General features: G+C 40.2%; 2 protein-coding genes across 5 annotated transcripts; one reads left to right on the forward strand and one right to left on the reverse strand.

The window, feature by feature from the left end:
- The first annotated feature begins 589 nt into the window (after positions 1 to 589).
- On the forward strand, positions 590 to 19,989 carry MLH3 (mutL homolog 3). Of its 4 annotated transcripts, XM_005417470.2 has the most exons (12): positions 590 to 3,926; positions 7,398 to 7,496; positions 8,145 to 8,215; positions 9,187 to 9,291; positions 11,289 to 11,361; positions 12,004 to 12,075; positions 13,048 to 13,156; positions 16,254 to 16,413; positions 17,040 to 17,063; positions 17,263 to 17,344; positions 18,617 to 18,768; positions 19,502 to 19,989. In XM_005417470.2, exons 1-12 carry the CDS (start codon positions 644 to 646, stop codon positions 19,577 to 19,579), a joined length of 4,308 nt encoding a protein of 1,435 aa, XP_005417527.1. In that variant the 5' UTR covers positions 590 to 643; the 3' UTR covers positions 19,580 to 19,989. The 4 variants fall into 4 exon arrangements, with proteins under 4 accessions (XP_005417527.1, XP_030920149.1, XP_030920156.1 ...); XM_031064289.1 differs by lacking the exon at positions 7,398 to 7,496; XM_031064296.1 differs by lacking the exons at positions 17,040 to 17,063; positions 17,263 to 17,344; positions 18,617 to 18,768; positions 19,502 to 19,989 and adding an exon at positions 15,474 to 15,534 and having other exon boundaries at positions 16,254 to 16,379.
- A 355-nt stretch (positions 19,990 to 20,344) lies between these two features.
- EIF2B2 (eukaryotic translation initiation factor 2B subunit beta) lies at positions 20,345 to 25,474 on the reverse strand. Its single transcript, XM_005417471.2, has 7 exons — positions 25,335 to 25,474; positions 24,660 to 24,808; positions 23,789 to 23,952; positions 23,420 to 23,515; positions 22,428 to 22,565; positions 21,713 to 21,779; positions 20,345 to 20,836 (listed from the first exon to the last, which is right to left on the reverse strand). Exons 1-7 carry the CDS (start codon positions 25,445 to 25,447, stop codon positions 20,679 to 20,681), a joined length of 885 nt encoding a protein of 294 aa, XP_005417528.1. The 5' UTR covers positions 25,448 to 25,474; the 3' UTR covers positions 20,345 to 20,678.
- Between the last annotated feature and the right edge of the window lie 278 nt (positions 25,475 to 25,752).

Genomic DNA, 25,752 nt, shown 5'->3' on the forward strand with positions numbered 1-25,752 from the left:
GGCACCGGGTCCCCAGGCACGGCTAGCAGGGCCCTTGAATGCCACTAGGAAACTAGTAGGCGCCAAGGACTTGAAAACAGTGGGTTGTCTTTCGCATAAACAGCTTGCTCTTTGTGCCTGACGCCCGTTGCCAAGCCTGCTTTACTCCTTTCCTGGATAGGTAGCAGCAAATGCTATTTGACCAGGACTGTTAGTTTTTGTGGGGATGTAAAAACAGGAGAAAACAGCTTTCTGCCCAGTTCTTGGTGATATTTACTCTATAATTCTGATGAAAATTGCAGTCTTGCTTGCTGGTCCTTTGAGTTTTGCCTGACACGGTAGGAGTGTGATTTGGATCTGTTTAAGTTTGAGAACACAGCCTGTTGTTAGTAAGGAGCTTAGGCTCAGGCTCTGGTGTCTACCTTGAAGGCACCGACAGTGTGTAGTCAGAGCACGAGCATGAAAGTAATCACATAAAAAGCCTCTGAATGCCAAGAAAACTAAGAAAAGTGTATTTATGAGGGTGAATGAAATAAATCGAAGTCTTTTCAGGTCTTTAATTTGTATTTATTTAATTTTTCCCCCTTGTCTCTCCGTGTTTTAAGGAACATGGAGCAGTGAGCTCCCTGCAGTTTCTGGTGGTTCTCATCTATCAGATTTTGACATGATCAAATGTTTGGTGGAAGATGTGCGAGCCAGGCTGCGTTCTGGAATCACTGTCAACTCACTGGGACACTGTGTTGAGGAGCTTGTCCTCAATAGCATTGATGCCAAAGCAACATGTGTAGCTATCAGGGTGGATTTGGAAGCTTTTAAGATTCAGGTGGTGGACAATGGCTCCGGGATGGGGAAAGAGGACCTAAAGGCTGTTGGAAAGCGCTACTTCACCAGCAAGTGCAGCTCAGTGAGAGACTTGGAGAACCTGACTTTCTATGGCTTCAGAGGAGAGGCTTTGGCAAGTATAGCCAACATGGCCAGTGTAGTGGAAATCTCATCTAAGACCAGCAGGACAGCAAAAACATTTATGAAACTGTTTCACAATGGGCAAGCACTGGAGGTATGTGAAGCTGAATTGAACAGACCAAGTGGTGGAACTACAGTCACCGTGTGCAATCTGTTCCATCAGTTACCAGTGAGGAGAAAGTGTATGGATCCTGTGCTGGAAATTGAGAGAGTGCGACAGAAGATAGAGGCTGTTTCGCTAATGCATCCTTCTGTTTCTCTTTCTTTAAGAAACGATGTTTCTTGTTCTATGGTGCTTCAGCTCCCTAAGACAAGAGATGTGTACTCTCGGTTTTGTCAAATTTATGGACTGGGCAGATCCCAGAAGTTGCGAGAAATAAATCACAAGTCTGGGGGATTTGAGATAAGTGGTTTTATCAGTACTGAGGGACATTACAATAAGAATATGCAGTTCTTGTATGTGAATAGGAGGCTTGTTTTAAAGACAAGACTACATAAACTAATTGATTTTTTATTAAGAAAAGAAAGTGTAATTTGCAAGGCAAAGAGCGTCCCTGCAAGCCGACAGGCTAATTCAAGTCCCGGTCGCCATCGCTGTGGGCCAGAGTTGTATGGGATCTTTATTCTCAATGTAACCTGTGCATACAGTGACTACGATGTGTGCCTGGAGCCTGCAAAGACTCTGATTGAGTTCCAGAACTGGGATGTTCTTCTAACTTGCATAGAGGAAGGAGTGAAAGTATTTTTGAAACGAGAGCATTTATTTATTGAACCATGTAGTGAGGACATCAGAGAATTTAATGAACACAATGACTTTTGTTTACATAATGCTCCAGTTCTGAAGCCTTCAATTCTTGATGAGAAGAGCATCCAGGAAAATTTTAAGAAAGCATGTAATGAAATTTTGGATTCTTATGAAATATGTAGCTTGCAATCAAAAGATGTCAAGAGGAAATCCATTACTGGGAAAAAAAGTTCAAGTCTTACAGAGTCAAGTAAAAATGTACAGGAAACTAAAAATGCCCCAGTTCAGAACACTGCTGAATCATCTGATCCATGTAGAAACAATAAAGCAGAGATTCCATTGCCAAGCAAAGATGACACAGTTTCTGAGTTAATTAAATCAAATACCTCAGAACAGAAGCCAAAATACACTAACAGTTCCCAAAAAGTACCTGATACTCGTCTGAAACCTTCAGAACGTCTTTGTTCCTCTTTCGGTGGAGGAGCCAGATCAGAAGTAAGAGAAATAGATCGTTGTGGTGACCTAGGGGATTGTGCAGAGAATAATATAAAAGATGTAGGCAGCCATCAAGGTCAAGTAATGCAGGAAAGCAATAAGGTTCTTGTCTTAAATAAGGATGTTATTCAGTCACTGCTTGAGAGAGAAGACCCCACTGAAATAGCAGTGGGACCTGAAACTGTCTCTGGAAGTTCATTAATAAGACTGTGTAATGCAAGAAGAAACAGGGAAACAGCTGAAGTGATAGATGATGCCAGAGGAGGGGCTGTTAGTTCAATACCACTAAAGTTGTGCCTTACAAGCCTCATAAAAAGTGTTATGCAAAATGAGTCCCCACATGACTGTGAACAGACAGAAACAAATCTTGCATCAAACACACACTGTAGGCCTGGCCCTGTCAGTGCCAAGGATATTTTGGAACACAAAGTGAATGTTGTGATTCAGTCTTCAAATGCTAAGGGTATTTCCAGTAAAGCTAATAAAGAATATACAGCTTCTCTTACCAGAGAAGTATGCAAGACTGATGGTCATGAGAACAAAGCTCTGTCACATCGGGTGAGGGAGGAGAGAGCTCTGCCTGCTGCTACCAATAAACGACCTTATGAAATATCAAACAGTATGGAATTGCCGCTGGCAACTTCTTCAGGTATTCCTCACAAGAAAATTGTTATCAAAAACACTAGAAGGCAGATAGCTGTGCCAAGATCACAGCCCTCTAAGAAGCTGAGCTTGTCCACACAGCTGGGATCATTAGAGAAGTTCAGGAGGTATTATGGGAGAGTTAAGTCTACGCTACCAACACCCACGTCAGAGCGAAATGAATCTGGTCTCCCAGTTCTTAATTCAGAAACTAACTGTGACTTTTCAAAGGATGGGAATGGCAATCATGATAACTTTGGCAGTTGTGAAACTCCTCCTGCAGAAGTTAAAGATTCTAATAATATTAGCCAAGGTCTTGGTTCCTTGGAAAAGACTTTATTTTGCAGTGGAGAAATGCCACAGGACAAACGAGTCCTTTGTCAGAGTCCTTTGACATTGTCTGACTACTCTCTGCTTAGTAACAAAACTACAAGTTGTAGAAGATCTCCAGGATCATTATCATCCAAACTGTCCAGAATGAAAACTGATCACAAAGAAGTAGAACAACTTGGTGAACAGTTCCAAACAGACTCAAGTAGAAGAAATGTCCATTCTTCTGATTGTGAATCCTCAAATAATGATTTTTTGTATAATGCTTGTCAAACATATAAATCCTCAGTGGAAAAAATGAAGGAGTGTAAGTCCAACATTTCTAAGGAGGCTGTGTGCTCGCAATCAGATGGTGTGATAGCAGAGGTTGTGAAGAGTCCTGTCAGCTCATCACCACTCAGCAGTATAGAAGGAGAATACACAGTCTCTTCAGTTTTAGCGTTACCTGCTAAAAATGATTGTACTGACATCATCTGTAAAGAGAAAAGTACATTAGGTGAATCCTCAGAACAAAATATGAAAGATACTGAGGTTCCCCATGTGACCTTACAAAGCAACTTGGAATTCTCTGATGACAACACGAGCACAGGCAATCCCAGGAATGATTCATGTTCTGTCTGGCTCCAAGATTTTGATGCTTTATCGGGTAAGACAGTGTACATCAATAAAGCAACTGGACTCAGCACCTATGGCACTCCTCCTTGTGAAGGATTTCAAACTGCCTGCATTCAAGATATTACAACAATGGCTGTGAATGTTGTTTCAGAAAATGGTAAGAGGGGTGGTGGCTGTAAAAATGGGATGAGGAAAACTGTTCCTCTAGGTGCATGAAATAATCTTGCTGGCAGTACCTGAGAGCTTTTACTGAATTAGTCACTACCTTAAAGCTAATAGCTGCATGGAAAACAAGAAAGTGTTGGGAACTATGGAGGCAGTAAAACATTAACAGTAAAGATATTAAAAGATCTTTTAAAATAAAATGATAAAAAGAAATGTCAGCAGCATGAGAATTAACTGCTGCCTTAGTTTTCACTGGGCATCATGACATTCTCTGTGATAACAGTTACATATAACTATTGTCACATATGAAATGAGGAACATACTTCAAAGTAAGTGTACCAGAAAAGTACCATATTTTTTACCATTTTGTCCTTGTGTTTCTAAGAATGTGTTTTTAAAGAGAACCTAATATTAAAATGATCTTTTTTCACACTGCATACAAAATTTAAAGCAACCCCTGAAAGATGAATAAAAAATCTAACTTCATTGAGAATGTGTAGTCTCCTGTCCATGGATTTTAGAAGGCAGGCTATTCTTTCACACTTTGTAGCAGATGTTGTACAGCATTGTTGCTGTTTTGATGGTGGACCTTTTCCACTACTGAGAAAACCTGCATTGTATTATTTTTTCAGGGGCACAGTGTTCATGAGTCTTCGCTGATCTGTCTGTTGGGTTTTGACTTTCTGTGTATTTCTGATCTAGTTTGTCTGTCTAGTACTGTCTTTGATAATTTTCCCTTCAAGGCATATATATGTGTTCTTGTTGTTCATTCTGTCTGTAGGCAGATTTTATGAGTGAAGATGCAGCCATTCTTGGTGTAGACTTTATTTTCTACTACATGAATTATTTTGAAAAAGTAGTTTGGACTTCTTTCTGGTTATCATGTTAAAAATTTCTCTAATCAATTGTCATGGCCTTTGGTTTGTTCCATTTTTGTCTCTTACTTCCTTGTTTGTCACTGGTGCAGTAGGTGTTTCAGTTGTTGAGCTATTCCCCTTCATGTATAATAATTGATGCCAAAAGCTTTTAATATCTCTTGTGTTCCATAGAAGAAAATTTGATGCAAGATTTTATTAAGCAAAACTACTTGCAAATGCAAATATTCACTCCTTCACTAACATTTTAGTTTCTGTGGTATACCAGTTTTGTTGCCCACAGTACTCTTTTAGTAACAGCCAAAGCCGTGAGATGCAGAACTTGACCTTCTCTCCAAAATGTTGGATAGTGCATTCATGTTTATAGAGATAATACCTCATGTACTCTTATGCTTTCAGATGATGTACAGTCTGTAGGCTTTGAAGACATGTATTGTATTGCATCCTTTTACCTCCCATGGCACTGTCCTTAGCATTGGTGTTACTCTCCGTTGTATCGGTGGTGCCAGTCTTTCTAAACTCTGCCAGTTCTTTGGCAACATGTCTGATTTTATTCTTTACTTAGGTTAAGAGCTGGACCTCCCAAATCTTCACAAGGTGTTTGAACTGTGGCAAGATCCTATAGTCTTACGTTTTCAAAGTTCAACAAACACATTCTTTCATATGTTTTCAAAACAAAGGATTTTTGTTCCTTTCAGCCATAGAAATGAATATAACTGTGTCCTAACACAGCATTCATGTCTCTTAATGTTGAGCACTGTTTTGGACTGCTGTTAAGACCCAGGAGCAGAATAATTTCCTCACTTGTATGCTTTCATTTTGGTTTTTAGAGAAGTGTCAGTAACCCCATGATGTTGACTTAGAATTTCATAGCCCCTAAGAATAGCATCTTGTACACAATTCTAGGGAAGTTACACTGCTTAGTGGTGGAAGTAGGTAAGAATAATCCATACCCTCTTTTTCATGAGAGCAGTGGCTGTCTGACATCTTTTCCAGCCACAAGCCACATGCTCAACAGAGATGTTGGATTTTGTAGGCCAGACCCAGGCTTCTTCATACTGATTAAACTGATTGCTACAGGAATGTTCATCAAACTTCATTTCACCATTGGATGATTTTTTCAACAATGCATTTGTAGTAGGAAACTATCCTAGCTCAACCTGGTCTTTTTTGTTACGCCAGCTATATTTGCAATTTTTGTTCCTTACATTATGCTGTGTCATTACACTGGTATATCTTCATGATCTAGCTGAGGCAAGTGAAAATGGATGCTCAAGTATGGTAATTGTATGGGGTTTGCCTGCATGAAGTATATACATTACTATCCTCACCACCTTTTTTCATGTTGCTTGTCAGAAGAATCATATTAATAATATCTCTGCCAAGTCTGAAGTCTCACCAGCCTTGGAGCAAGTAAATCCTAACTTTCTGAGCAATATATATCTTGAACAAGGATTTTTCTTTTAAGAAAAAACAGGGAGATGACTCTTTGTCTATTACATGTATAAAATACTGGGCTTGTGTTGTTACAGATGGTAGATTCTTCCATGAACTTGAGAGATATTGTCTCTTCATGACAATAGTTAGAAAAGTTCTGTCAGAATTAGGCAGCATTCTTCAATTTGCCACAGTTTAGCAGGAGCTACATCAGGCCATTTTGTCCTTTCCTCTGGGTTTTGTGACAATGGGATGCTGAGTTACTCTCCAGTGCTAGGCTGCCCATTTGGATTCTTGAAAGGATTCTCAGTCCCCAGGGTCACTAGTCCTCACTGGAATGGAGCCAACAGTCAGGAGTCTGTGGACTGGCCTAAGATTTTATAGAGCCTTTTCACACTGAGCTTATCAGCACACAGCTGGTTTTCTTTGGCATTATCACTCTGCCTCTTTTCCTGAATGCACACCCTTAATTTCTTGGTAAAAAGGAACTTTATTAATTTATTATTATTTCACAAAGAATAGAAGACTGAATTGTACCAAAGGAAGGGTGAAATGTTTACCAACGTGCTGGAAATCTGAGGCACTTTTCTTAGTATTCTTGATAACAATACAAGTATGTAATATTAAATCATTTCTGGGTGGGTGAGAACATACTGTTGGACTAACTCTGTTACCTCATGTGGGCTCACTGACTTGTAGTTTTCAGTTTTAAAAATTCCTGATAACTGTTTTAAGTATTGATAGGAATGGTGATAGACTGACAGTTTTGCTGCTCCTTAACAGAGGGAATTCAACAATGTTTTGATCTCTGATAGACTACTGTATGCATCCTTTCTCTTTGGGGAAAACACTTCTGGTTGCACTAATTCTGGAAATAATTATTACAAGTTTAAGGCAGCAGCCAATTTTTAAATACAGTCCAGCAGAAACCATGGTAATATGTTTACATTTCCCAAGGTGTGTATGTCTGATAATTCTCAGCTTTTTACATATGTGTTGTTATTTCTCAATATTAGGTTGCAAAATCTGCGTGATACCAAAGTTTTCCAGGGCTAAGCACATGCTCCTTTATAAGACTATAATAGATGTATAGGTTTTACTAATTTTGCTTGCTGCTTATTATGCAGCAGTAAATTTATTTCTTTGTTTAGGGTTTCAGTTCAGATGCCATCCCTTTAGAAGTGAGATTGTGCTTCCCTTCCTTCCTAGACCTCAAAAAGAGAAGACTCAGACAAGCCAGAATCTGAGAGGTAGGGCCAGCTTTCCAGGACACAGTGTTCTGTGGTAAAAACAAATCAAAAAATTCTCCCAGATGTCCCAACAGGAACCAGAATTACTCAAGGCCTATTAACAATGGGACTGTGTGAGTCATCTCAGATCTAGAACTGAAAAAAAAATTTTTGGGTTGAAGGCAGGTTAAAGAATACTTATTTACAGGATGAAATACCCAGTTCTTTGTTGAATTATGTCATGAGTTTAAAGAATAATTACCTACTCATTTCTTTGTAGTCATTCCAGCCTTGGAATGTGAAAAATAGCTTCAATCCTCACACTTTTTTTTTTTTGCAGTGGAAAGGATGAAATAATCTTTTTGGAATGTAACTTTGTCCGGAGGGAATGGGTAGCTAAATAGGTCTTTCTTTCCCTCCACCTCTTTTCCAGGCCTATTGAATTGTGCTGCAGCATTTTTAGGAGTCAGAAAGATGCACATTGCCCTTCCTAGTTAAAGCAGACAGTACAGAAGCCTAGTGCAATGTTCCATTATTTATTTGTACACTCTCCCCTTTTTGTGAAGGAAAAAAAAGAAATAATACTTGTGTGAGGTTGAGGTCCCCAGTGAACAACAGTCTGTTGACAGATGGTGATAGTTCCTGTATTATCTATGTCTTCGTTCCTAGATGCTGAAGGGGAGTCCCTCCAGTCATTGCTTTTGGAATGGGATAATCCTGTTTTTGTTCCCTGCCCAGAGGTAAGTATTACCTTACATCTCATGCTGAAATAGGAATAATTTTAGATTTTTGTTATTTTCTGACATTGGGTCCGAAATTGCATATGTAATGATTGTTGCATATAAGCAATATATTACACTATGGACTTCGAAGTTTTGGTTTTTATAGACTGTTTAGATACAAGTCATTGTTGTGGGTTTATTCAAAGAGAGGCAGGTATCAGGCTAATCTTTCATTTTACATAATTCCAAAACCAAAACATTGTAAACTGTCTTTCCCTCTACAGAGATAGTCATCTCAAAATTAAAAGTTATCGAATGGCAAAATTGTAATATAGTGTCTGTCTGCTTTGTGGACAGAGATAAAATAACCCAGGTTTGAACAGGTCTTAAAAGTTCATTTTACCATAGCTGTTTTTAAAGCCTGGCAGGATTACAGCGTGTGAGAGGGAAACAATGTTGGAGCTTTTAGAAAAACTTCCTTTGCTGTCATGAGGTAGCATTATCTTTAATCCTCATGTTGTGTGTGTGTGTAAACATATATATGTAACCATTTCCACCTGCAAACAATAGGCATGGAGCTGCAAACCACCTGCTGGTGAGTTTCTGGAAGGGAACACTTCTGTTCAGTCCTTGCAGTGACGTGTGCTCTGACTCATTCCGGGGTAATGCATCCTTTGTAATGCCATCCCTTGAGAGCTCACGTAGGCTGATCATTAACTTCAGCTTTTGATAGCTACTTGGAATCAGCAGGATGCACTGAATTTAGCAGGTAGTAGCCAGATGGGAAAGATACGTGGGGGTAGAAGCACAGGTATTGCCAGATGGTTCTTTTAGTTACTGTTATTCTTGTATAGAAAGCTTGGTTTGTGAAATGCAGAGTTATTTCTAGTTTTTGTTAAAACTGGTTCATTGGAGTATTTGCTCTGTGCGTTTGGGGTTTTTTGCTGCATTGTTGAGCCTTTCCTTGATGTGGAATCTTGTTTTTACAGATTGCAGTTGATGTGACCAGCGGCCAGGCTGACAGTCTGGCTGTGAAAATTCACAATATCTTGTATCCTTATCGTTTCACCAAAGACATGGTTCATTCAATGCAGGTACAATATAATCTATTACTAGCTTTCATCCCCAAAGTCCTACTCAGCAGGTGGGATTTGCTGATGTTTCTACCTGGTAGGAAAGAAATATCCAGGCAAACAGTTCACATTCCTAATTTTCACAAGCACTAAACAGAATTCTTGGTCATGTGTGATACCAGCAGACATGTGTGTCATGCCATATCCTAGTATCATCTCATGGTTAATCAGCTATCTGCAAGTGACTCTAAAGTTACTTGACTAGTATGATTAGATCAAAATCAAGAGATAGCCCTGTTACTACTGCTTAGAAATATTATTAACTAAATGATAGTTCAAAGTACAGTTTTTATATTTGTTGTTTAACATTTTCTTAGTTCATATTTCTATCAAATCTGTGCCCTGTATCTTCCTTTTTTATTTACCTTAGAAATTCAATTCCTTAGAGTGATTTCAAAATCAAATCCAAGATTTAATGGAAAAATTTGAAATTTCACCCTAAAATTTATGTCTGCACTTAAAAGTGATTTGTAATAGTGGCATAATAACATCAAGTTTTATTATTTCAGTGGGGTTTTTTTAACAGATGTTTTGAGTGTTAGCTTAAAAGCTAATGTAAATATAAGTCTTCAGCTTACATATGTAATGGTTTGCTTGGGTAGGAATGCCAGAGTGGATTCTCTCCCTCTCTTGCATCCCAGTGACAAAAGGCCTACAGGTCCAGCTGGCACTACTTTTATGCAGTCAGACTGCTGACTTTGAGATTGCAGGTTCTGACTGTGTGAGGCCTCGTAATGTTCATCTCCAGGGTGGACAAGGATTCAAATGATTCCCTTACTTATGTTGTGACTGCATGAATAATGGGAGTAAATAAAGTTACTGTAGTGAACAGGTTATGTTTCACAAAGACAAGAGAGGAAAGATGGAGAATGGAAGGTACCATTTGTCTGTTTTCTCATAATAAGAACTGTTCTTTAAAACTTACTGAATGTTTCTGTGATTACCTGTATCGTGTTTTCCTTTCTATGTTTTTAAGAAGGCAAAACTAGAGGAAATTACTACTTCCTATCTCTGAAAAAACTAAATACTACCTTCAGTACCCGACAGCAATTTTGAGAATCTCTCTACAAAAGATTAAAAGCAGAAAATGTTGCATCATGCAACAGGAAAAGAATAAAAAGAATCATTAGTCTTGTATCCCCACAAAGAAATAGAGTCATCCATTAATTTTTACCTACCAGGTGAACAATGCACATGTTGTGAAACAGAGAATTCAGTGTGAGCTGTCTGTGTAACACTGGGAGAAATTCCTCCATAACACCATATCTGTATATTTGAAATCTAACAATAAGAGACTGAAAGCATTGTGCGCCTCATCTCAGTATTGCATGTTGCTCTGGTTGATTTCTGATGCTTGAGGGGAAAGTAGAATCAAGTCACAGAGGCAAATTCTATATCAAAAAAATGAAGGAGAAAACTGCTTCCTTTCTTCTGCAGATGATTAGCAAGTTAAAAAAAAGTTGTTTACATTCTCTTTTGGTGATAGCAACAGATCAATTACTCAGAGTCACTGTGCACAGCTTTCATTCCCAACTCAAGGAGGTTTCTACAGGGCCATTTCATTCACCTTAGAAGAGTTAGTACTCATGCCCTTATTATTATCTTTGAAAAAGTTTATCCTTTTATATATATTTTGAAATATTCTCTTAGATCCCGACGAAACTGTTTCATGACCATTTAATGGTCATTGGACCTTCTGCCAGTATTATCTTTTAGCTTAAATAATGTCTGCTTTTTCCATATTTAGTTCCCCACTGTATTGATAAAGAATAACTATCTAGCTTCTCAGTCTAGTTTTGCTAGGCCTTTTGGGTTAGGAAAGATGTGGTTTCCAGTCCTCTAGTCATCATACTAGCTATTCGTTGGTCTTGATCCATTTTGATTGTTGTTTCTTTTGTTTGCCTTCATTTTAAAAATAATTGTACTGCTCTATAATGAGTTTTATGAGTATCTTACAGGTTCTTCAGCAAGTGGACAATAAATTTATCGCTTGTTTAATTAACACTAGGAATGGAATGGAAAAAAAGGCAGGTAAGACTGGTTAATGGCATGAAGTTGAGGTGGCTGTCAAGTGGACTGCAGAGGGAGCACTGTCCTATTTGTAATCTCTTCTTGCCTTGGGCTGATACTGTTAGTAGAGGAAAACCTTAGTCTTTGCTTGAAATTTCTTGGATCTTCTTTGTCTTTATTTTGGACATTGTTGAGTGTTCCTACCGCCTTCAGATTAATGTTATAAAAATAGATGTACTCAAATTGCTAATATCTTTCAGTCTGTGTTCACAGTGTCTGGACATATTCATTGTTGAAGCTCTCTGAAGCTGTACAAAAAAGGCATTCAAATCAGTAGGTTTTGTAACATTTTAAAAGACAGTGTCAAACAGAACAGTTTGTAGATGATCTCAGCTCTCATTCTGAAGTTTGATGAAGATGTCAATAGACAAGAGTTTCTGACTCAATTTAGTTACCTAATTTAACCACCATTTTGGACTACTGAATTTCTGTTCTGTGGTAACTTTATGTTCTGCCAACACAGCCTCCTCCTCACTTTGTTTCTGTGAAACAAGCTGATACTTATCTTCTAAATGTGGCCTCTGGGAAGTGGTTATTCTTTCTTACCCCTGCAGATGTCTGGTACAAAGTTGCCTATTCTCATCTGTTGTGGTACATTTTTAGATGGAAACCTCTTGATTTTGGTGGACCAACATGCAGCTCATGAACGGATCCGCTTGGAGCAGCTGATTGCAGGTGAGGATTCAGGTGGTCTAAGAAACAAAGATAATCAGTGCACAGAAAAGTACAAATGAGCTCTCTGGCATGTACAGAACCAATAGGATATCTATCCATTTGACATCTTTATCCTGATACCTAGAAGACTGCAGACATTCAGTATCTGTAGCAATCATAATATTGGCAGCTGAAAATTCTTACAGCCTTTCCAAAAATAAAAGATATGCTCCCTATCCACAGAACTATTGAACTAAAATAGTCCTGACATAATGAAAGAGCAGGAAGACTGATAGGAAAAACAAGGAAAAGGAAATAAAACAACATCAATAAGTTTGTGTGGTTATACTGTGAAGAATAAGACATGGGATGCTGAATAAAGACTCTAGTTCAATTGGTTCCTTTTTAGCTGAATACTGTGCTTAAAGCCTAAAATTTCCACAGTCTGACTGTTTGCAAAGGGATAATAGTCTTCTGTGTAAGCTCATTAGCCATTGGTTTCAGTGTTAAAAAGCACAATAACCATCCATCAAGTACTTAAAAATCATTGACCTTCTCTTACATCAACAAACACGCACAGTGCCTGCTGAGTGTTCCAGGAACTCTGCTCCTTTTGGTCAGGTACTGAAAAAAGGTAAAGACTGAAGGGAGAAATGCTTAATGAATAGTATTTTTACTCCATTTATATCTGACTTTTCTGTGGAAAAATTGTTCTCTCTGAGTTGAACCAAATATATCAGTAGGTTGTTTTCCTATTTAGGGTGACTCTTTTTTGGAACTGGTGGGAAAAAACAAAGTGGCATTAACCAACCCTTCCCCAGAGACTGGATGTCTGGTTTGTAACATTCCCAGTCCTCCACAAGTTTCAAGAGAAGGCATTCTGTGGTCATTTTTTAATCCAAGCAGAGGATTACATGCCAAACCAGAGGGTCATTAAGGGTAGTGCCTCCGTAAATATTTTAAGAGGGATACTTCTAAATGTTTCATTCACAGATTCCTATGAGAAGGAAGCTGCAGCATGTGGCAAGAAGAAAATACTGTCATCCTCCATCTCTCCCCCTTTGGAGATTGAAGTTACTGAAGAGCAAAGAAGATTTCTACGGTTAGTAGTGACAAATAGCTCTCAATTTTGGGGAATGGCTCTGTTGATCAGGAAGATATCTATATATTGTGACCATGAAACTCAGGAGAAAAATTGTTGATTCTTTCCTGAGCAGAGCCCAGTTGGCTCTGTCTCTACTGAGGGAAACAGATACGCTTCTTAGGCACGTTGTTACAACATCTCAAGACAAAACCCTGGGGTGTGCCATTTTTGTGCCTTTGCAATGTGCTCTGATTTCCCTGGGAAAGTAAACCTTCATGTGTGGGCCAGAAGACTGCCAAAGCAGCTTCCAACAGTTCCTCCTGTCTGGGGCTCAGGACCTGGGAGTGCACAAAGGAGTGCAGTGCCCAGACTGTCGACCTAGGTACTGGCTTTAGAGGCGCTTTTTGAGAAGAGGAGGATGGGGTATGGAAAGTCTGTATTGTGAATCCTTCAAAAACACATTCCTTTTTCCTAGGTGACTGCCAAGAGTAACTAATGAACACTGTTTCCCAAATGTTTCAGAATGGTGACCTAGCTACAATTAGGATATTTAACTTTTGTTCTTCAAGAGTTGAGATACAGATTTCTTGTTGGACTACTGCAGACCTATTGGACACTTATCAAACTTTATTTCCCCCACATCCCTGTCTGTTGCCTGCCGCATCCATTTGTGAGGTTTTTTCAGTGCATTGTTCTGAATTTTTAGATCAAGTTCTGTCAGTATTACCTCATTACTGTTCTTTTTTCTTTTTTGTGATTCCTGTGGCAAGCTCAACAGCTGCTGATTCAGTCCTTATTAAGATTGTTGCCTATTACAAGGATACACTTGCCTAGCGTTTTTCATATTTCAGTAATATTTGGATTTTTTTTGTTCCCACCTCTCAATGACGATGTTGCTAACATCACAATATTTGTAATGCCTCTTGTTCAACTTTGATTTATTTTTGCACTCATCTATGAATGTCTCTCATTTCTAATAGATCTATTTTAGAGAATGGATGGCTAAAGTTGAATACAATATACCAAGTGGGAGAATCCCATTGATTTGTACAGTAGCTTTGCAGCTGTGGCCATGTTTTCTGTTTATTATATCCACACCTGACATTTTGTCTCCTTTTTTGTCTACTGCTGCTTGCATGAGCTGCTTGTCTGTGGATGGTCAAGGCAAAGAAACAGAGCAGTGAGGGTTATTTTTTTAATTTCTGTTGTTTATGTAGAAGCCAGCCAAAAGTAGAAATAGATTAAATTACTTCTGATAATTTGTATTTATTTGTCTTTAGGAGGAGTAAATTCTGTTTTTCTGCCCATTTTTCATTCATTCTACTGATTTCTATTCTATTTTTCTATTGTTCTTCTATTTTTCTACTTGTTTTAAATTCTGATTGAGTTCAACTTTGTCTCTATCTAGTCTCAGCTGACCGAAATAATTTTGTACTTTCTACAAATTTGCTTCCTTGACCATGCCTCTTCTTTTCCCCATCATTAATAAACAATCATGAGGATACAGATCAGGACTGGTGTTGAACACTGACCATCTGTTGCCAGCATACCCTTCTTCCGTAGTCTCTAAATCATAATAGATGTTGCTTCTCCATCCATGACAACCTTTTGCATTTCCTTTTTTATCTACTTTTAAGTGGTGACATTAAAGACTTTTTGAAACGGCTAATAAATTCTGAGAGCTACTATTTTCATCAGGTAAATCACAAACATTCTACAAAACTGAGTAAGGAACTAACTCAAAAAGGCATGTGTTTCTTCTAAGGACACTGGCTGAATATTCAGCACAGAGGGATGCCAGTGATTTTCAACGAGAAGCTTAGTGGTGCTAGCTTACTAGTACTTTTATTGTGTGACTTAATAATTTTTCAGTGTGTATTAGCAGTTCATCCCTTTGCAATTGCTCTGTGAGACTATTACTAAAAAGTTAGGAATTAAAAGTATTATGTGAAAATCTAAATTCTATTGTTATTGTTACTGTCAGACTGTGACTGTATTCTGTGGTAAAGTTTGGTGTAATAAAATACATTAACTTGTCTAAAAGACCTTTGACTTCAGCTATGCTTGCAATTTAATCGTTCAGCTGGACCTCTGGTTCACCTGCAGCTTTGGTTCTGTTATTTATCTACTAGGCATTGTAGTAATGCATTGTTCTGTTGACTCTCTTGAACTTCCTTCTTTATTTTTTCTTTTAATAATAATAATAAAAAACTAGAAAAGCCCATTTGACTTCAATAGCTGCTCGGATTTTGTCATTTCATTCACAATAGGCTTTTTGTCTTTCTTTCTGTATAGCCTGCTGAAGGCTATACATGTCTTCTTTTTTTTTAAATAGAATTTCACAAGCCACGTTCATATGGAGGCTAATAATTGTACTGTTCTCATTATTGATTTAGGTAAGTTTAGATTTGCTTCTTTCTATTTTTTTGCTCAAAGAATTTCTTTTCTAGAACTAACCTTTACCACCTTTGTTTTAAGTGAATACTCCCTGAATTAATAAAGTATATATTGTTACATTGTTTTCATTTTGAAGATAAGCTCTCATCTGTCTGTGAAGTCTCATTTTTGTGTGTATTTTTCCATCCACAGGCTGACATATGTCATCATTAACTAGAGGTTGTTCTTTCCTGTATTCTCTTTGCTTAACAGGATATAAAGTTCATTAAACCATCATAAATTTCTTAAAATATTTTTCCATTTTAAGAATTTGCTAATATGTGTTAATTGAAATCACAATTCTTTTAGATTAAAGTAGTGCTGTGTAATTTCAGTATTTGGAATGTTTGTATGTTGAACCAGACATCTCGTGCATGTTCAGAAAAGGCAGATTTATAGATTTAGAAATAAAGCCTCTCTTCACATGACACAGGAACTCTTAGATCTTGTAGCTGTGGAACATGAAAAATGCACCGTTATTGGAGTGAAAAACATGTCTGAGTGTAAGCTGAAAAGGCTTGAAAATTACTTGGAATCTCAGGAGGCATGGATTTTGAGATGGGAAACTTACAGGAAGTGATATGAGAAACCATGTATGTGGACAGAAATATTTACATGTGCTGTGGAGTCATAGATACTGTGGTTGATGTCTTATTTCTGTTGGGTTTTTTTTCCTCAGATGCTGCTACAAAAATTTAGAGGACTTGGGTCTTGAATTATCATTTCCTGAGACAAACAACTCCTTGATTCTTGTGAGGAAAGTGCCAATGTGTTTTATAGAAAGAGAAGCCAACGAATTACGACGGAAAAGACAACCTATCACTAAAAGTATTGTGGAGGTCAGCTGTGCATATGAGTGAAGTTATGATAGTGGGTCTTGTTCTGTATCCATGGCCCAGGGTATTACAGGATCTCTATTATGAAGGAGACAATGAAGTCCCCTGGCAAATGAGAATGCCATCCCTTTTAGTAGCTAAATAGTCCCCAAACTGAACTGTAACTGAAATGATAGAAGACTGTTTCAGACTTGGACTAATGGAGAAGCTAAGAAAAACTATATAGAAAAGATATTTTAACAGTTTAGTGCACATGGATGCTTGAATGGACAGTAAATGCTTGAAGGAACAGAAAAATTATTAAATGAAGCAACAGTAAAATGAATAAGTCATAACAAATAATATTTATGATCAGCAATAAAAAAGTTGCTTCCATGAAATCTCTACATGGTCAGTGGGGCTTTCAGATGTTCTGCAGTTTGAGGCAGAAATTTCTGAAGTGATTACTTGCAGTGGGAGGTCAGGACTTCCACCTAGGTCTTCCACACTGTGGTCAGTGTACTACAAACAGTATCACTTTTTCTTATTCTGGCAGTCACACAGTAAATTATACACAGATGTGAACAAAGTAGGGTAGGGGGATGGAAGGGAAAAATAGCAACTGATGACATTACCTTTTTTCTTTCTAGGAGCTTATTCAAGAACAAGTTGAGGTGAGTTGCTGTCTACTTCTAGAGTTCACTGTAACATCCAATGCTTACTGCGTGAATCAAAGGGAGCCTGTTGAGCTTCAAATGAGAGAGATGGCTAAATAATCCCCTTGCTTTTCCTCGTTTTTAGTTTCCTTTGTGTTTCAGTTCTTTTGTCTCATATTAAATGGAAAGTAACATGATGTTCCCTTACTGCTTTTAGCTATTGCAGACCACAAGAGGAGGAGCACGAGGGACACTGCCTCTGACATTTCTGAAGGTGTTAGCTTCCCAGGCCTGTCATGGTAGGGAAACTGTACTTTTCTTTCATTCTGTCTCTTTTTGGCTTTCCCCCCCCCCCCCCAAACCTTTATCTCTACACATCATCCTCCCTGGGGCAGTGTTTGGATGTGTTTGCAGCTATTGTAGGGTTAAACGCTATTTCTTAGGGATGAGGAGGTAATGCTCATGGACAGCACTAAGGGATAAGCAATACTCCCCCAATTTATTAATGTATGGGCCTAACATACTTCCCAGCCTTCATGTGAAACATGCAGTTCTGAGATGCATTCATTTGTGTGTGCTCTAAACCATTCAAATAACAGCTCTATGATGGGACAGGGGGAAGGTGCTAGAATCTGCTTGAAAGCATGCAGGAAAGAACTCTTTCCAAATTTTTAATTTCCTTTAAGTATCCCAAGTGGTAGTTTAAGTATGCCTGCAACATTTCAAGAACTTTTGGAAGGAGTATGGTAAAAATTTACATCTTCTCAGGGAACTGTTGCTTTCCAGCACCCGGCAATGAGCAGGCCTTCTTGGTCTTGACTGCAGTAGCTCCAGCATCTTGTTGCAATTCCTGTACCATATACAGTATCAACAAGATCACACTGAAAGGGCAAATGTGAACCAGAAGTATCTGTTTTCTCAACAGCGTCTCGATTTTCAATTGGCAGTCAATAGGTTTTGATTTTTGTGTCTAAAAAAGTCTCAAGGCTGAAAGTGTATTGCAGATGGTCTTGTGCATCTGTGAAAGTTAAGTTTGCAAACACCTCTGGAATAACTCCCTGATATTCTGCTTGAATTTCCTCTGGATGCCTTTAAGTTACTCACTTGTGAGAATGGATTCAGTGGCAGGGCTAGCACTTGGTTTCAGAAGTGATACCTGTCTGTGGCAGCCACAGAGAGCCACTCAAGCCTGTGAAACTGTTATTAACTCTTGTCTTGGATTAATGCTTCTTGATTTGTGAACTGTTTCCAACTTCAACTGTAACACACGCACAAAAAAGCCTATTTGCCTCTTGCAACATTACCTGAAATGCCAAAATGTAATCATCTTACCATCCATCAGACTTGGACTATGTTAAAGTTTAAGTCATGGAAAGCTGATCTCCTTATACAGCAGACTCTTTAACTGAGCTAAGCCCCAGGTCTGCCACACTGCAGCCTTTGGGTTGCCTTTGCAGCCTCTCAGCTAATCTCTGGGAGATGATCCCAAAGTTTTCACTGAAAACCACAGCTGTAGAAGGAAGTGGAGTCCTCTTTGGCAGCAGGGGCAAGAATGTATCTCTCTTTTTCAGGAGCTATTAAGTTTAATGAGCCGTTGACTTTGGAGGAGAGCTCTAGGCTTATTGAAGCTTTGTCATCTTGTAAGCTACCCTTCCAGTGTGCTCATGGAAGGCCTTCAATGCTGCCTCTTGCAGACATAGACCATCTACAGCAGGAAAAACAGGTACTGTGTGGGACACACCTCTGCTAATCCATGCTCTGGGTTATCAGAGGTGCATCACGTATGTGTGCTAGAACTGAGATCGTCCAGTTTGAAACCACCACCACTGGCCTTATATTACTTGACTCGTTACATATTGTTATCAATAAAATGAAACTTTAGGACAAAAGCCATCTGTCCTGTAAACACTTTAGCAAGGATCTTAACCATATATTATTTGAATAGTCACACTGACTTGAATAGTGTCCTTAAGGTTAAGCATACATTTAAAGTGCTTGCAGTTTTGAAGTGTAAAATTTGGAAAACATGGAAATTCTGAAATTTTGCTAGCGACAAAGATGCTCATTAAACTAATGCTTACTTTCCCAAAGTTTAAGATGCTGTAAAATGGGGATAAAGCACAGGAATAGCAACATTTATTATAAAATCATAGAATGGTTTGGGTTGAAAGGGACCTCAAAGATCATCTTGTTGCCTTGACTACAAACACCTTCCACTAGATAAGGTTACATTTAAATTATATTTAAATCAGGTTACATTTAAATTTAAAACAAAATCATTACTCCTCCCTTTGCTATTACTGTGCTTTATTGTTATTAAATTGGATTCTGTTGAAAGTCAGGTGGGACTTTGAATTAGATACTAACTTAGCAATGACTGTATTAAGGCAAAGAGTGTGGAAACACTGAAACTTATTTACTTAGTTATGACTTGTGCTTAATTTTTCTCCCTCCAGCCTAAACCTAATTTGACTAGACTTAGGAAGATGGCAAGAGCGTGGCAGCTATTTGGAAAAAAAAAAGAACCTATTTAAAAAAAAGTTAAAACTGTAAACTGCAACCACTAGAAGCATTGGTATGATCCATGATCCTGTGGATAGACTACCCTGTGTGAAGCCAAGTTCTGAGCCAGTGCAGTCATCAAAGCCCTCCTCTGACTACTGACTAAAGAAGCAGAGACCAGCCAGGAGAACATGGCAGGAGGAGCCCACCCTTGGAGCCTGGAGAAGCATTCTCAGCCTTAAGGAATAGCGCTGTAAGTCTGGGTGCTATGTCAGTGCTGCACTGTGTGGAGTTGCAGCCACTTGCAGTTACTGAAGCAAAGCACTTCTTTTCTGCAAGCACAGCATAATTCTGCATAATAGAGAGGGGAATTTTAATTAGTGTATTTTATAGTACTTTGAAAATTGGAAGGTATTTCTTAATAAAGTTCACACTCAACTCACTTCTTGGGCTCGTGGCAGTGGTTGGAATGAGCATCGACCAGCTTCATAGTATATATAGGCCAACTTAGACTCAAGAAACACTTAACCTGGCAATGAATGACTCATACAGCTGCCTTCTCCAGCTCCTTGCAGTTTGTGTTCTTGAGTGAGAGATTTGTAAATCCCCACCTAGCCCCACAGAAATAACTCAATAGCTAAATATCCATTTTGAAGACAACTATTGATGGGTTCCTACTCCTACCACATTTAGATGTGAAAGCACACTGTAAAGCCAGCTACTGCATCATGTAGTGAGTGCAGGCAACTGACTACACTGGTAAAACTCCTGCTAGTTAAATAAACAAAACAGCTGCATATGGAAAATGTGCTTAACAGTGAGATCACTGTAAACAGCCTTTATTGCAGCATGCTTTGAAGTAACAGCTTAGCTGCCCCAGAGTTACACATATACCTTGCTATTTCAAAATCAAAGTGGGTTAGCAGCTCCACATGGTTTCTGGCACAGCATGTGATATAAACCTGTACAAGAGCTCTGCCTTCTTTTGCTTTTGGGTAGAAAAGATATTGCTGAGCAAATTCCCACTGGCTCCCCACAGCAACTTGCCTTTGCAACATACAATTTAATTAGCTGTTGTATCTTTTTAAAGAGAAAGATAAAAGAGTCTGAATAGTGATGTGCTTCACAGTATTAGAGTTCATAGTCATCGGGATGGTAGAGCTCGCTCATCAGGCGGTAGATGTAGGAAGGTGCGTTACCCCCAATGTTAGAAATGAAGAGAGTAATGAGCTCCGGAGGGACGTAGTCAAACACTGGGCAGTGAACATTGATTTTTGCCAGGATCTCCCCTGTGAAGTGAATAACAGCAATATCAGTCAAAGCAACTCAAAGTACAGTTAGTCTTTTGCACACCTTCTGGAGCCCCTAAACAAACTGGCTATGCACACGCCACCCTGAAGTCAGTACCTGAGCATCCTGAATACTCTGCAACTTCTTCACTGATGTCATTAAATTACACCTATACAGCAACCTTCAATGAATGGCAAAACTCTCTTTCTGGTCATTTTTGCTGGTAGAAACCCCAGATCCCCTCTGCTGTAGACTGACTAACTGCCAAAAAACCCTACCAATATATAATACAAGAATCATGATACTGCCAAAGTTATTATTTAAAGAAATGCTCAGAAGGCCAAAAGTAAAATCTGCTGCCAAGCCTGCTATCTTAATTTCAAAACCCTTTGTCACATAGAAATGGGGCTTTGAAAGAGACTTTGCTAACTGAAAATGGGCTTGGGCACTGATGCCTTTCTAAAGATGGTGCTTGTGTGGGAAGCCCATGGCAGAGACACTGATGTTTCAATGGCCGTATCATGTAACAAAGTTTCAAGAAGTTACAGGAAAGAAGGGAAGGGGCCCTTGGATCTTGGGCATCTGCCCTGTCCCACAGGAAACTGCTACCTACCTGGCATCATTATCACCATCCTATAATAAAACACTGTGTCAGAGCAGAAGAAAAACTGCCAAGAGAGTGTTCAAAATAAATCCTTTTTCTCTACGTAATATACAGTTATAAAACTGCATGGTTCACAGCACTCTTTTCTGTCAAAGACAGTAAAAAAGGATTTTCTGTCTTGGGTTATAACATGGTCTGATGTTTTTTGTATAAGTTACAAAAAAAAAAGGTCTGAACCAGCTTGACCAGATGTATAAAGAATAACCAGTACCTTCTGTGAATGGCAGCACTTCCTGTGGTGACACAAACTTGTGGAATGAATCTTCTTCATTAGGGAACTAAATGAGAAAGAGGACAGGAGGATCAGGAAAAAAGCCCTACCTGATTATCCTTGTGAAAACAGATCCCAGCAGTGGAAGGAACTAATGCAGAGGAAGATGACTTGTCAGGTGATATTAACTCTGTTTACAATAATTACATAGTGCTTGTGTCTACAACCTCTGTAACATTTACAGGTGCAAGGTTTTTCCTCAAAGCTTTTAGAGCCTTCTATGACGTGGCTGCCCTTACCAAAGCCTAGTGAACTGGAGGAGTGACTTCCTCAGTCTGCAACTTCACACTGACAATATTGAAAAACTACTGAGTGTAAGAAAAGAGTCTCATTCTACATTCTCTGCCTTTCAACACTAATGGTATAATCTGTCATGGTTGAAGAAAATAAGTGTGGCAATGCCAGTCTCATCAGTCTAGGCCGTGGTCTACATCCTGATATCCAATGTACTGCTTTGCACATGTGGCAGAGGTGCTTTAAGGAGATCCTGAGGTGTGCCAGATTTGGGTAAGGATCTCCTCTCTGAAGTAACAGAGCTAGATGGGGGAGATGGCTCATTTACTGACCTTGCCTTGGGACAGATGGTGCTCTCCACCCTAAGCTCCTACAAGTAAAAGCCCCTGCAGGTGCAGTCCTGAAGAGCTGCTGTACTTACCTGTGGTGAAAGCTTGAACATGGGGGCACACACGATGAGTGGAGTGGAGTGGTGTTTAGCTGCCAGTGCCAGAGTGTGAGTCCCACTCACAGCAATCAGGGCGCCATTGGCCAGGATTGTCTTTGTACCAATGATGACCTTAAAAGGGCAAATCAGAATTGGATAGCATGTTCCACAGCAAACTGGGGAAGGAACACTTCCTGGCTCAGACCCTGACAGATGAGCTGGAGGAGTACTGTGTCAGTAGAGCCAGCCAGCAGCTGGAGTTCTAGGGCAGCTGAATGCCTGATCTGTTTCATCTGGCACTGGCTCTGCACTGAGACGTTCCTCACTAACAAGAGCATGACTCCAGCCCAGAGAACTTCAGAAGAGAAATGTATGTTCTACTGCTACCAAACAGAAACTGGGCTGTAGTCCCTTTTCTACAAACCTACAAAGTAAGCTTTGTACAAGTAACTTGACTATTCACTGCAAAAATTCCCTTGCATTATGCTTGAGGGAGTAATATAAAGCAGCTTAAAATATATAGATAAGAACTGATGTGGCTGCATCTTAATATGTTACAAGTACTTTTTTCCTCCCCATTTTGGGGTGCCAAGTTTTCATCTCTAAAAGTACAGAACGTATCTGTTTAACAAGACAAACCTTAACAATGCCCTTCATCAGCCATCTTCTGTTTCAGGCAAAGGGGTGTTTCTTCCCTCTAGAAATGCTGCTTTTTGCTCCATCTCCTTTGAAAACTGAGGTTAATCCTTTGAGGCTCTCCTGTAAGTGTGGCCACTAAGCCTGAAAAACCTGTCACCATTCAGTCAGTCATCATACTGACTTGGAGCTCCACATTGAATCACCACCCCAGCAGTGAACAGGGACTATTACAATTCTGAGTCTTCAGTGGAGAGACACATCCATCACTGCTGGGACCTGCAGCTGATTTGAGAGGCCTAAGCACCCAATCTGCCATGAAATCCCTCCCCCAGTGGAGCCCTCCTTACCTTGTTGACTCGAGACATGACAGCAAAAATAGCTGCATCACTCATGACAGTAGTTTCAATACCCTCTTTAGACAGTCGGACAGCCATTTCATGACCCTAAAAAGAGGGAGAATCCAATTGGTTCCCAGTGACATAGCTCCTGCAGTGTAACTGTAAAGGTATCAGCACTCAGTTCTTGTCTGAACTGCAAAAATACCAAGTGATGAAACCTGAACACAGCCCTTCAACGCAAGGATGCTGGGGCAGGATAATGAGCTGTCTCCAATCTCTCAACTGCAGAGGAATTTCCATAATGTTCACCTTGATTCCAGACACAAGACTTCAGTAAGAATGTGTGGGACAATAGGGTCCAGGCAGCCTGGGCCTTACCTGGCAGAAGGGCGCGCACTCTGCCACGATGACCTGGAACTTGCGCTTGCGAGCGGCTTCCTTGAGGAAGGCCTCGACCGTGCGTGAGTAGCCAATGGTCATGATCACCTCATTGGAGTGGATGTGCTCCAGGGCCTGCATTGCAATGTTATCAGTGGTGCCCTCTGGAACACAAGGAACACGTGGGTGTAAAGGCAGCCAGCAAAAGCAACACTTGTGCTGCTAGGACTGTCCTACAACAAGAGATTTTTCACTAAAGCAATGTTATTATAGCACTGGAAGAGCAGGAGCAGCTTTTCTCCCCATTCTTTTTGCCAGGGAAGTGGAACCAAGAAGCTGGCCCTTGAATGCCTCATGCTCCCTAGCTATACCCTGGTTATATATAAAAATAGCTGTACTGAAACCTCCATTGTGAGGGGAGTGGATTGTGTCAGCACTGCTGATGAGACCCACAAAACTTCAACATTTTTGTAGTTCAATAGTGGGGCAACCTGGGCCTCAGAAGGTGGGTTGGGTGCCTGATTTGTCACAACAATCACAGAAAAAGAAAATTGTATCATGGTTCTTTGTGACAAGGGTCAGGTTATATGTGCATAGGGATTTTACACTCTTCACAGGACTCAAGACTTCCCAGAAGACCCAGAGCACAGGCCTACAGCCCCCCATATTGCTCCTTCCACGATCTACCCATCTCCCCATAAGCCAAAGAGGACTTAAAACTAATTCATGGGAGCAGCAGGGCTTCAGTCCCTTGGTTCCTTCAGATTAAGCCTCCCACAGCCTTATTGTTTTATTTCACTTAGAGAAGAGGAAAGCATCAGTCCTATCCCATAAGAATTTTCACTCAGAAGCAATTCAGACCCATCCATACCTAGCTCAATTAGCATCTCATTAATAGCTTCAATAACATTAGCTCTGAGGGAGGGGTAAGGGGTTCTGAAATCTTCGCTCAGTCCTCCAGAAGTCAGGAGTTTGTGCAGGGATTCTTGCTGGTCACTTTCCTCACTGCGCCCGTGAAGCCTGTGGAGAGAAGTGGCCTCTTCAGCCTCAGGAAAGAGCACAGGGCTGCAGCCAGGCTGAGCTGGCACACCTGGATGTGAAGAAACAGGAAGGAAAGCCACCCACAGAAGGCACACTATGCCACACCAAAGAGTCTCCATAGCTGTCTTGGCAGAAAAACACCCAAATCTCTGCCAGAAAGTGCCTTCTTAAGTCATGTGCAACCACTGCTGTCCACAGACAAGGAGCAGGCTCGAGGCTACTGCTCCAGTGGGATGGAACCCCCTAGGCACAGAGAGAACAACCCAAGGCCAGGGCACAGACTTGTCATGCACTCACAACACATACACCAAGAGGTTTCTAAAGAGGAAATGTCATCACCCACAGGGGAAACAACAGGGTTTCCTTTGGTGTTAAAACTCCCTGAATCCCTCTCTAGGAGAGGTGGGAAAAGGGGATGATGGAAAATAAAGGGGCTTTGCAGAAGGAGCTTAAAAGGGCAGTTCTGGGTTTTCAGAGAGATAGAGGGAGCAAGGGGGCGCTTTACCGGCCATATTCCTCACGAATGACCTTCAATACCCGTCGCACCATGTTGCCCACTGTTGTCTCCGACGGCTGGGCTGCTGTCATCCTCTGGCCCTCTGTCCGGATCAGATCCATGAGCTCCCCTAGAAGAGGGGAGGGCCTTGGTTAGCGCTGCCCAGAGCAAGCCCATGTGAGCATCAAACCAGCGCACCCCCGCAATATCCCAGGCCCAGCAGCTGCTCCAGCACAAGGACCACAGCACCAAGAAACACCAGGAAGGGACCAGCAGAGAGTCCTCACGAAGCAGCCGGTTCCAGTGGTGGGTTTGGCAGTCGGAAACGCTTGGACACAACACAGACCTAAGAGAAGACCATCAACAGCGCATTTGGCCTTTCCTATGAAAGAGGAAACCGCGTGCTGCTGGAAAGGCCCGTGCTCGG

The sequence above is a fragment of the Geospiza fortis genome, unplaced genomic scaffold (assembly GCF_000277835.1).
Source record: "Geospiza fortis unplaced genomic scaffold, GeoFor_1.0 scaffold54, whole genome shotgun sequence".
In the NCBI taxonomy this organism is placed as follows: Eukaryota; Metazoa; Chordata; class Aves; order Passeriformes; family Thraupidae; genus Geospiza; species Geospiza fortis.